At 36.6% G+C, this 13,136-nt stretch overlaps 1 protein-coding gene across 1 annotated transcript in view; it reads right to left on the minus strand.

Annotated features, from left to right (window-relative positions):
• Positions 1-10,883, minus strand: part of LOC128639629 (pancreatic lipase-related protein 2-like) — a 76,418-nt gene extending 65,535 nt beyond the window's left edge. Inside the window, exons 1-2 of the mRNA XM_053691755.1 lie at positions 10,751-10,883; positions 4,022-4,070 (exon numbers count right to left, since the gene is read on the minus strand). Of these exons, the coding sequence (XP_053547730.1) occupies positions 4,022-4,070 (49 nt within the window). The 5' untranslated portion in view covers positions 10,751-10,883. The remainder of the gene's footprint in view (positions 1-4,021; positions 4,071-10,750) is intronic.
• Positions 10,884-13,136: the final 2,253 nt, after the last annotated feature.

Below are 13,136 nucleotides of genomic sequence, written 5' to 3' on the forward strand. Positions count from 1 at the left end.
GGGAAATCTTGGGAGGTATATAGTATATAATAATATAACTATACTATACTTAGTTACAAGGCAGTACTACTATATTGCAGAGGAGGTCCCAAATGGGTTTGGGAAGTCTGTACCTCCTCCGCACACAACATTTGCTCTTACTTCCCTTTAACGTTCCCGACTTCACAAATTGAAATGGAGTCTATCCACATCCCACTTACAAAGTGCCCTGGCCACACCCACATGCTATCCATGTCCTGTACCAACATCATTCTAGTCCTGTGATGGACAAACTGAATTTGAAGTTAGAATGTTACAGTTTAACAAATTAAAGAGACATATACTTCACATCAATGAAAATAATAAAGTTTCAAGCAAGTCACAGTTCATCAATGACTGTTATTTTTAATAAACATAGGCCGAAATAGATACAGCTTTATGTAGCTTTGGTGCAGGCTCACATAAGCAAGCCTGCAGCCGATAGTTACTTAGGAAGCAGCGGTCATTGGACCTCTGCTTCCTAACCTGCACGCATTGACAGTCTCTGCTGTCGCAAGATTGGCCGAGCGCTAGCAAGGGGCAACATTGCATTAGCAGCTGCTGGTGCAATGATAAATGTAAGCAACATATTGATGTCCGCTGGCCGCAATACCGGGTGGACAGGTTCGCTGGAACTAGCCTTGTCCGCCCGGTGCTTCTTAAATGTTGGCCATCAACATGTTATTTTCTGTACATTATTTTAAAGAGTCATTGTTAATCCTAAATTTGTCTAGCCTGGAAGTAAGGAAAATCTTGACTGTATTGTTGAATTCTAACTATTTAAAGGGACAGTCTACTCTAAAATGTTTTTTGTTTAAAAGTATAGATAATACCTTTATTACCCATTCCCCAGTTTTGCATACTAAACACTATTATATTAATATAATTTTTACCACTGTGATTACCTTGTATCTAAGCCTCTGCAGACTGCCCCCTTATCTCAGTGCTATTTACAGACTTGCATTTTTGCTAATTATTTTATTATTATTATTATTATTATAATTATTATTATTAACAGGTATTTGTAGAGCGCCAACAGATTCAGCAGCGCTATAAACATAGTTGGTATACAGGATAACATTTATAGGGATCAAATGGGTAGATAACCCTGCCGAGAGCTGAACTTTTGTAGTCGGCTCTTAGGAAGGCGATCTACAAACAGCTGGGCTCATAGGCTTACATTCTAAGGGGTTCAAGGGGAATGCGATGGAGTTAGGAAAGGTTAGTGTTGGTTGTATGTATCCCTGAATAGTAGAGTCTTTAGGGAGCGCTTGAAGCTGTTAAAACTAGGGGAGAGTCTTGTGGAGCGAGGAAGTTAGTTCCACAGGATGGGGGCCAGTCTGGAGAAGTCCTGTAAACGTGAATGTGAGGAAGTAACAAGAGAGGAGGAGAGGAGGAAATTGTGAGCAGAGCGAAGGTGATGGGAGGGAGAGTATCTGGAGACAAGGTCTGAAATGTAGTGGGGAGCAGTGCAGTTGAGGGCTTTGTATGTCAGAGTGAGAACTTTATGTTTAACCCAGGAGGCAAGAGGAAGCCAGTGAAGGGATTGGCAGAGAGGTGCAGCAGATGAAGAGCAACGTGTAAGGAAGATGAGCCTGGCAGAGGTATTCATTATAGATTGTAAAGGAGCTAGGCGGAAGCTGGGGAGACCAGAGTGGACAGAGTTGCAGTAGTCAAGACGGGAAAGGATGAGAGAGTGGATTCAAATCTTAGTTGTGTCTTGTGTAAGGACATGTCTAATTTTAGAGATGTTTTTTAGGTGGAAGCGGCAGGCTTTAGCCAAGGACTGAATGTGAGAAGTAAAGGAAAGGTCTGAGTCAAGTGTGACCCCAAGACATCGGGCATGCGGGGTAGGGGTAATGATGGAATTATCAACAGTTATAGAAAATTGGGGGGTGGAGATTTTGGAAGAAGGGGGAAAAATAAAGAGTCCAGTTAATGTTAAATTAATGTCAAAATAAATGTTATCACTTTCCAGATGTAACTTTTACAGGCTCCTTAAAAACAACACACTCTGATTTGTGAGAGGATGTAACTTTAGCATTAGAGAGCCTGCAACTCTATGGGCTAGATTATGAGTGGCTAACTGTTGCGCTTGAGCGATAAGGGTATATCACGGATGTTTGCACGTGTCGGCACGTAACACTCGTATTACAAGTTGAAAGTAAATAAGTTTGCTTGAGCGTAATTGTATTTAATGCACGTCAGGTTAAAGCGACTTCAGAGCTATGGTTACATATGTACACACACACACATATATATATATATATATATATATATATATATATATATATATATATATATATATATATATAAGTACATTGGAGCCCTTTGCAGTCAAGTAGCTGAAAACATGTAAAATCATATTTATGTAATATTAATTTTAAATAACATTCCAATGTTCTTCACATAGAGGAATATGTTCTAAGTATTTTTAAATAGATTTTCTCATATAGATCTGTGTATATCTTTACATATATAATCATATATACTGTATATATATATATAGATGATAGATAGATAGATAAATAGATAAATATATAGGTATATACATATATTGTACTGAACTACCATCAGATAAATGTAGGAATATGTATTTATGAATAAATAGAACACTTCTGCTATGTGAAGAACATTGGAATGTGAAATATTATGTTTCATGTTGGGTTAGCGCACTTGAGAAAATGCCATCTGGTGTGCGTGACTTGTTGGGTGTTAATTTAACAGGCAACCAGGAGCGATAAATTTAACTCCACTTGTAATATAGTCCCTGCCAAGTGTTAACTGTAGAGTTAAGTTACCACTTGGGAGCTCTCACAAAACAGCACAGCTGATGAACCAAACTCAGCTGGGTCATGTAAGGGTTGCTACTTTTTGGCTTAAGGGAAATTTCCTCTCTGGACTAGCCGTTCTCTGCAGCTCCCAAGTGGTACCTTTGCAGTGCAGGGATTAAACATACAGAATTGCAGGCTTGATGGTGCTAAAGTGTTACACGCTTTTACAAATTAGAAATTGTAATTTTTCACTGTAATGTCCCTTTAAAGCCTTTGATGATTTTTTGTTGTTGTTATAAGCAAATAAAGTTACAGTGAAGACAAATTTTAAATAAACAAGGTTCAAATGTATTTCTATGATAAAATCAGCTTTTTTTCTCTTAGTATCCTTTGTTGAAAAGAGTAGGCTCATAGGAGTAAAACGTTTTTTAACATTGCACACTCTGAATTACTAAAGTTTCATTTTGATGTTACAGCTCCTTATCTAGTCCATAGTTTCACAATGTGTTTAAAGGGACAGTCAAGTCAGAATTAAACTTTCATGATTCAGATAGGGAATGCAATTTTAAAACAACTTCCCAATGTACTTTTATCATAAAACTTGCTTTGCTCTCTTGGTATTCTTTGTGTAAAGCTAAACCTAGGTAGGCTAGGTTGAACTGTTTCTTATCTCAGTGCATTTTCACAGTTAGACACTGCTAGTTCATGTGTGTCATATAGATAACATTGTGCTCACTCCCATGGAGTTAAGAGTCAGCACTGTTTGGCCAAAAAAATCTATCAAAAGAACTGAGATAAGGGGGCAGTCTGCAGAGGCTTAGAAACAAGGTAATCACAGAGGTAAAAAGTGTATTAATATAACAGTGTTTGTTATGCAAAACTGGGGAATGGGTAATAAAGGGATTATCTTTTTAACAATAAAAAATTGTAGACTGTCCCTTTGAGAAAACATTTTTATCAACTGTAAATAAACACTATAACAACAGCCTGTTCCGTGGATGGTGCCCACAGATCCCTATAACATAATAATTCTGATCATATTTGGGACAGTCCAGCCTTGAAATTCCAGTCTATTTCTTTCTATATCATTGCAAGAACTAGCCCAAGATGTATGTTTCAGCCTAGTAAAGCTTCATCAGTACAGGGAACCCCTAGGCACAGTCAGCACTGCCCCATAGAACAAGCTGGCATACAAATGGAATACTTGCTGTTGTGAAGAGTAGACTTACCTCTGACATGTGCATCAAGGAGATATAACACGGCCAATAGCACCAACATCTTGGAAAAAAAATGAAAAAGAAAGAGTGAAAAAAAGAACATTTTTACTTTAAAATATCATAAACTTCTCATTTTAGAGAATTTTTAGAGCATCATTTTGATGTTTTTTTCCCTTACAATATTCCAGCAAGAAATGTGCAAACAATTCTGGGAGTCCCTTAATGAAGGGTGGAATTAAAGTTTCTGTAAACACTAATAAATCACTGTGTAGAATGTTGCATACTTCAGTAAATTCCCCCAGGAAGGAGGAAGTGAAACAAGCATTTACATCAAAAATAGGCAACATAAAAAATGAAAGTATAATGTAATTATTATTATTATTATTATTGTTATTATTATTATTATTGTTATTATTATTGTTATTGTTATTATTATTGTTATTGTTAATAGAGTGTCAATAGATTATGTGGCACAAATTTTATTTTCCTTAATTAAAGGGACATGGAACCTATTTTTTTTCTTTAAAGATTCAGATAACGCATACCATTTTAAAAGGCTATGAAACCCCCTAAAAAAATGTTTTGCTTTATTCTTTGTTGAAGAGATACCTAGGTAGGCATCTGGATCACTTCTTAGCAGGAAATAGCGCTGCCCTCTAGTGCTCTTGCAAATTGATACAATTCTTTTAAAACTGCTGCCATATAGTACTGCAGACACGTGCACACTCTTGAGCATAGCTCCCTACTTTTCAACAAAAGATACCAAGAGAATGAAGACAATTTGATAATAGAAGTAAATTAGAAAGTTGTTTAAAATTGCTGCTCTATCTGAATCATGAAAGTTTAATTTTGTCTTGGGGCTGGGATTGTGCACAGGGAGAAACGAGAGCAGGACAGGCCCCTGATACAACAGAAGGCTATGTTGCAATTGCTACTTAAAGGGACATGAAACACAGAATTTTACTTTCATTATTCAGAGAGAGCATGTGGTTTTAAAAAACTTTCCATTGTGCTTCCTTTATCTAAATTGCTTCATTCTCTTGGTATCCTTAGTTGAAAAGCATGTCTAGATAGGCTCAGGAGCTACAATGCATTACTGGGAGCTAGCTGCTGATTGGTGGCTGCACAAAAATACCTCTTTTCATTGATTCAACAGACGTCTTCAGATAGATCCCAGCAGTGCAAAGCTGCTCCTTCAGAAAAGGATACTAAGAGATTGAAGCAAATTGGATAAAACAAGTACATTGGAAAGTTGTTCAAAATCCCATGCTCCATTTTAATAATTAAAAATAAGAAAACTAAAAATGTTGGGTTTCATTCCCTTTTAAAGGGACACTGTACCCAAATTTTTTCTTTTGTAATTCAGAAAAAGCATGCAATTTTAAGCAACTTTCTAATTTACTCCTATTGTCAAATTTTCTTCGTTCTCTTGCTATCATTATTTGAAAAAGAAGGCATCTAAACTTTTTTTTGGTTTCAGTACTCTGGACAGCACTTTTTTATTGGTGGATGAATTTATCCACCAATCAGCAAGGACAACCCAGGTTGTTCACCAAAAATGGGCCGGCATCTAAACTTACATTCTTGCATTTCAAATAAAGATACCAAGAGAATAAAGAAAATTTGATAATAGGAGTAAATTAGAAAGTTGCTTAAAATGTCATGCTCTACCTGAATCACGAAATAAAAATTTTGGGTACAGTGTCCCTTTAAACATACACAAAGTTTGGCTTCACGCCATCTTGTTCATAAAGGAAAATTAATTCAGATAAAATTATTTGTATTAATGTTATAAGAAACCCTGACTGTGTGTATGTGTGTATATGTATGTGTGTATGTATGTATCTGTGTATAAGTGTCTGTGTGTGTTGTGAGTGTATGTGTGAATATGTGTGCATGTGTGAGTGTGTGTATGAGAGAGTGTGTGTGTGTGTTATGAGAGTGTGTGTATGTATGTATATGTAAGTGTGTATGTGTGTCTCTGTATATAAGTGTATATATGAGAGAGTGTGTGTATGCATGAGAGTGTGTGTGTGTTTGTGCATGAGTGGGTGAGTGTGTATGTACAGTATGTGTGTTTATGAGTATGTATGAGTCAGTGTATGTGTGTAAGCATGTACAATATACGTTAGTGAGTGTGTGTATGTGTACAATATACGTTAGTGAGTGTGTGTGTGTGTGTTATGGTTTCCCATAACATTAATATAAATCATTTTAGTTGAATTAATTTTCCTATGAACAATTTTTTTATGAACAAGATTGTGTGAAGCCAAACTTTGTGTATGCTTAAAGGGACATGTGTGTGAATATGTCCCAGTAAGTGTTTTTATGTATGAGAGAGTGTGTATGTATGAGTGAGTGAGTGTATGTGTGTGTGTATTAGTGAGTGCGTGAGTGAATATGTATGTATGTGTGTATTAGTCAGTAGATTTGTATGTATAAGTGAGTGAGAGTGTGTGTGTATGTATGAATGAGTATTTGAGTGTGTGTATGTATGTGTGTGTATGAGTATGTATTAGTCAGTGTGTGTGTGTATGTACAGTAAAAGTTAGTGGGTGTGTGTGTGAATATGTATGAGTGAGTGTGTGTATGTATGAGAGAGTGTGTGTGCATGCATTAGTGAGTGTGTGTATATGAATTAGTGAGTGTGTGAGTGTGTGTATATGTACAAGTGTGTGTATGAGTGAGTGAGTGAGTGAGTGAGTGAGTGTGTGTGTCTGAATTAGTGAGTGTATGTATAAGAATGTGTGCGTGTATAAGTGAATAAGTGTGTGTGTATGAGTAAGTGTTTGTGTATGTAGTGAGTGTGTGTGTTTGTGAGTGTGTGAGTGTGTGTATGAATTAGTGAGTGTGGGTGTATGTACAAGTGTGTGTGTATGTATTAGTGAATGTGTGTATGTATTAGTGAGTGTGTGTGTATGTAAAAGAGTGTGTGAGTGTATTAGTGAGTGTGTGTGTATGAATTAGTGATTGTGTGTGTATGAGTGAGTGAGTGTGTATGAGTGAATGTTTGTGTATGTATTAGTGAGTGTGGGTATATGTAAAAGTGTGTGTATGTATAAGAGTGTGTATGTATAAGTGAGTGTGTGAGTGTATGTATGAATTAGTGAGTGTGGGTGTATGCATAAGAGTGTGTGTGTATGAGAGAGTGTGTGAGTGTGTGTGTATGTATAAGAGTGTGTGTGTGTGTATGAGAGAGTGTGTGTGTATGTATAAGAGTGTGTGTGTGTATGAGTGAGTGTTTGTGTATGTATTAGTGAGTGTGTGTATGAATAAGTGAGTGTGTATGTATGAGTGAGTCTGTGTGTGTTTGTTTATGAGTCAGTTGCTTTTTTTATTTTGCTTAATGTGAGTTGGGCACATAGCTTATTTTGTACCTCTTTAAATGTGCGTACACATGTTAATCACTTGGCCATTTTTTTTGCACACACTGCTCAAAGAAATTGGAGGGACCATTGGGTGCAGAGGATACACAGTGCACGGGTTTTACTCACTGCCACATATGGAGAAAAAGCCTATATGAAAGTTATATGAATTTATACAGTAAGCCTAAATGCTGAATTCACTTATTTCTGTTAGCAATCCCCTCACTTGTGTACATTGATGTATAAAAAACCGAAGTGCATGGCCGTCTGACAAAGGGTTTGTTTTGAATTATATTATAATAATCAGGGGAGCAAAAATATTCCATTGTAAAAATGGGTCCCAGATAAAAAAAAAAATCTAATAAGCTCTGATTTAGAAACGTTCATTTCAAGCCCACACTGAGCATTCCCAGAGGCAGATATTTTGCAATACAATGTGTAATTGCTGATATCTGCAATGCAAACATAATATATATATTAGCAACTACAAATGGATATTTTTGTGAGTGTGATTCCCCCCTTAGTTTATTATCCAGCTAAAGGACAGTGGAACTTGCAGCACCTGCTGAGTAGGGGTGATAGCCATCTGTTCTGAGTGGTCTGAGACCAGGAGTAAGGTAACAGGAATATCACGGATTGCTTCAATCAGATTAAACCAACATCTTCCTGAGAGACCATGGAGCTATAGAAGTTGCAAAAACTGATAACTACATGAGCCCACTGCAGTAAATAATGGGAGGGGCTAAAGGGATATGAAAAAAAGGCATTTTTAGGTCTATTGACACTAATAAGACCACTTTTCAAATGAGAGGTAACACAATGATTAAAGACTTCGGGGCCAATTTAACATGCAGCTGTTTTCGCACAAGCCTTCAGGTTTACCGGAAACATAAGTTAAGAAGCAGCGGTCTCTGAGGTGGCGGACAGCAATCATCCCGATCAGATATGATCGGAATGATTGTTACCCTCTGCTAGCGCCCGATTGTCCGCGAATGTGCAGGGGGCGGCATTGCACAAGCATTTCACTAGAAATGCTTGTGCAATATTAAATGCTGGCAGCATATGATGTTGGTATTTAGCGATGTCGGGCAGATATGATTCACTACAGTGGATCATGTCCGTCCGACATTTGTTAAATCGGCCACTTCACCTTTAATTTCTGAGGTTAAGATACTATTTGGGATTCATGAGTTCCAGTTTAATCCAATTGTGAAAAAAAATGTATTCTTCAAAGAATAGTGATTTTGGGTACCTGGAGTTGTTCAGCTCTAGTTTACATTTATTCTATATAAACATAAGGCTTTGTCATAATTTTCCAAAAATGGAATGCACGGTAATTTGCTTGTATGTTAGCACGAGTAATTCAACAGTAATTCATTTTTATATGATCAATAAAATGTTGTACTCTGACACAAAGAGACATTCATCTCAACATTAAATCCATAATGAGATGTTTAATTAAGCATTGTAAACAAATAAACAATGTATTATACATTCACAATTCATTTGTTTGTTTTACAGTAATTTAAATTGTGCTTTATCCACATCCCTTAAAGGGACAGTATACACCAATTTTTTATATAACTGCATGTAATAGACACTACTATAAAGAATAATATGCACAGATACTGATATAAAAATCCAATTTAAACTTTTCAAAAACTTACTTAGAAGCTCACAGTTTAGCACTGTTGATATCTTAAAGCTGGGACGCCCACTGTGAGCTGACCCCCACCCCCCCAGCATATGTATAGATCCATTATACAAACAGAAGCAATAGGAAGTCTGTAGACATCAGTATACATCTAAAGGTTTGGGGCTTGATTAGGAGTCTGAAAATCAGCACAATGTTATTTAAAAATAAACAACACTATAATTACAAAAACACTCCCAGATGGGCTACATAAATGTATCATCTACAAAACATTTATGCAAAGAAAAATCTAGTGCACTATTTCCCTTTAAGAAGTTTAAAGCGCATCATGCATTCATAAAGGGATATTGTAAAACAAAGATAAAATGTTCTAATGTGTGAAAACATTTTATAAAATAAAAACAAAAGCAACCCCCCTAAAAAAAAAACAAAAACTGGAAATGGACTACACAGACAGGATTCGTGCACCTCCCATACCAGGCTAGTATACTCAGATAAAATAGTAGCTCAACCCCTGACACAGGAAGAGCAGACTGAGTGCAAAATCCCCTAAGGAATAATCACAAATATCAATAAATACTGCAAAAGAAATTAGCTGACACTAACCCTTAGACTAAAAGCAGCTGAAGCTGAAACTACATAATAGAGGATTTAATTACAGCTTCTGGCCAAGAAATGATAAACCCAAGAGTCTCTCTATGGCACCTCCAGTATATGGGTCCTAACCTTAGTCTTCTTATCTGGTCTTCTTACCTGTGAAGGTGCTCAAATTAAAGGGACATACTAGTCAAAATTAAACTTTCATGATTCAGATAGGACATGCAATTTTAAACAACTTTCCAATTTACTTTTATCATCAAATTTGTTCTCTTGGTATTATTTGTTTAAAGCTAAACCTAGGTAGGCTCATATGCTAATTTCTAAGTCGCTGAAGGCTGCCTCTTATCTGAGTGCACTTTGACAGTTTTTCACAGCTAGAGAGCGCTAGCTCATGTGAGCCACATAGATAACATTGTGCTAATTCCTGTGGAGTTACCTAGGAGTCAGCACTGATTGGCTAAAATGCAAGTCTGTCAAAAGAACTGAGATAAGGAGGCAGTCTGCAGAGTATTATATACAAGGTAATTACAGAGGTAAAAAGTATATTAATATAACTGTGTTGGTTTAGGTTATGCAAAACTGGGGAACGGGAAATAAAGGGAGTATCTATCTTTTTAAACAATAAACATTCTGGAGTAGACTGTCCCTTTAAGGTTTGGGCCCACAAATTGGCATGTCAGACATTATAAACACACACACACTGTACCACACAATAAAAAAAAATAGTTTACAATTACAACTATTAACAAATTTATTTTTCCCCCTTAATGTTTTTTGTTCAAAGTTAGCTGTTTTCTATGAGAGCATACCGAAGTATGCTCAGAAGTGTGCATGTGTCTTGAGCACTTAATATACATCTATCTTTCCATCTATCTATCTATCTATCTATCTATCTATCTATCTATCTATCTATCTATCTATCTATCTATCTATCTATCTTTCTACATCTTTAATGTTTCTTTAAATCCCTTGACTAATAACACAAATAGTTAATGTATACGTACAATGTACTGCGGGCAATCCTATCCATCAAGGAATGAGAAATCCCTGCAGTGTTACAAGTTAGCATATGCTCACAAGTACCTACAATACTATAAGAAGTACAGTTGCAGAATAACTTACTTTTACGGTTGACCCACAACACAAAGATGCATCCAGTTGTCCTAGAACTATAACGAATACCTGTCTTTTATCCCCATGCAGGAAAAAAATGTGTGTTAAAAATAAACTTGGATTCCTCCAAGCATTGTCAGGATAGAGACACGACACTCAAATATGCAAACAGCATATGACGAAGGCTGAGACATAAACTTGATAATTATCTCCTGTTAAATGTGTATGGTCATACTCTGTGATACAAAGGGAAGCAACAACAGCTTAGCTATGCTGTAAGAAAAGGTAATTTTTATTGGTAGGAAATAAAGATGTGTTAGTCAGATGACACTTATTAGTTCAAAGTTAAAACAAACAATAAAAACAATATTTTAGCTGTTGGAAAAAAAAAAAAAAAAAAAAAGATTGTATTTTTCTCAGGTACCATTAAAGATGATTTTGTCCTAGATTCACTAATCATTCAGAAAACTCTTAAAGGACAGTCATGTTTTTATATTTGCATAGTACATATAACAGCAGCATATAAGCATTGTATTGCAAAGGTTCTGCATTGTACAAGACAATCAGTTTGAACTGATTTAAAACTCATGGTGTTAGCAAACTTTGTGTTATTTTGCAGTCCAGGGGCAAACCCCTTCAATATTTCTTCTTTTTTTTGTTGTAGCTAATTAGATACATACACCTAGATTACGAGTTTTTCACTAAACAGGGTGTGAAACTAACGCCAAAAAAGTTGCGTTATTTCACGAGTTACGCTGCCATTACGAGTTACTGAAAAGCCTCCTTGTGCATGCTATATGGTGGCGTTAAGCTCCATACCACACAAAAGCCAAGGGCTGATTTGACGTGCTCATGCATGCTTTCTCCCATAGACATCATTGGGGAGAGAGTGTTAGAAAAAAAACCTGAAGAGCGTAATAAAAAAATCTCCGTAACGCAACCCCATTGATGTCTATGGGGGGGGGGGGGGAAAAGTTAAGTTTAAACCTAACACCCTAACATAAACCCCAAGTCTAAACACCTTTAATCCGCCGCCCCCGACATCGAAGCCACCTAAATAAAGTTATTTACCCCTAATCTGCTGCTCCCTGATATCACCACCACTATAATAAAGCTATTAACCCCTATTCCACAGTTCCCCGACATCGCCAACACTCTAATAAAGCTATTGATCCCTATTCTGCCGCTCCCCGACACCGCAGACACTATAATAAAGTTATTAATCCCTAAACCTTTAAGGTTTTCAGTAGCTCTCATCCTATTGGCTGTTTTGAACAGCCAATAGGATTTTAGAAGCTCTCATCCTATTGGCTGATTTGAATTTAAAGAATCAAATCAGCCAATAGGAATGCAAGGTACGCCATTTTGAAATGGCTACCTTGCATTGAAGCTTCAGTGTACGGCGGGGACCGTATGAAGAAGACACTATCTGCTGGATGTCTTCGCTGCTCTGCCCCACCGGGATGAAAATAGAAGACGCCCCTGCGATAGATGAAGATGTCGCTGCCTGGATGAAGACTTCTCCCTGCCTGGATGAAGACTTATCTCCGTCTGGATGTCCGGACTTCAACAACTGTGAGTAGATATTCTGGGGTTAGTGTTAGGTATTTTTTTATTTTTGGGTGGGTGTTTTTTTCAAATTAGGGTTTGGGCTTTTGAAAAAGAGCTGAATGCCCTTTTAAGGGCAATGCCCATAAAAAAATGCCCCTTTAGGGGCAATGGGTAGCTTAGTTTTTTTTTAGAGTTAGTTTTTTTTTTATTTTGGGGGTTTGGTTGGGTGGTGGGTTTTACTGTTTAGGGGACTTTGCATTTTTTTACAGGTAAAAGAGCTGTTTAACTTAGGGCAATGTCCTACTAAAGGCCTATTGGTAGTTTATTGTAGGCTAGGGGGTTTTATTTTGGGGGGGGGCTTTTTTATTTTCATAGAGCTATTAGATTAGGTGTAATTTAGGGTTTTTTTTTGTAGTGTTAGTTTTTTTTTAAATTTGTAATTTAGATATTTTAATTGGTAGTATTTTTTTATTTTATTAGAATAGTAAGGTTAGGCTAATTTATAGTTTAATGTTAGGTTTATTTTTATTTCACAGGTAAGTTTTTATTTATTTAAATATACTGTAGTTATATTGTAATTTTAATTTAAAGTTAGGGGGGTGTAAGGTCTAGGGGTTAATAGTTTAATTTATTGTTTTGCAATGCGGGGGGCCGACGGTTTAGGGGTTAATAGGTTTATTAGTGGCTGAGATGTGGGAAGCCGGAGGTTTAGGGGTTAATAGGTTTATTTAGTTGCGGAGATGTGGGAAGCCGGAGGTTTAGGGGTTAATAACTTTATTATAGTGTTGACGATGTCAGGGAGCGGCAGAATAGGGGTTAATAACTTTATTATAGTGGCGGTGAT

This window comes from Bombina bombina, chromosome 9 (assembly GCF_027579735.1).
Source record: "Bombina bombina isolate aBomBom1 chromosome 9, aBomBom1.pri, whole genome shotgun sequence".
In the NCBI taxonomy this organism is placed as follows: domain Eukaryota; kingdom Metazoa; phylum Chordata; class Amphibia; order Anura; family Bombinatoridae; genus Bombina; species Bombina bombina.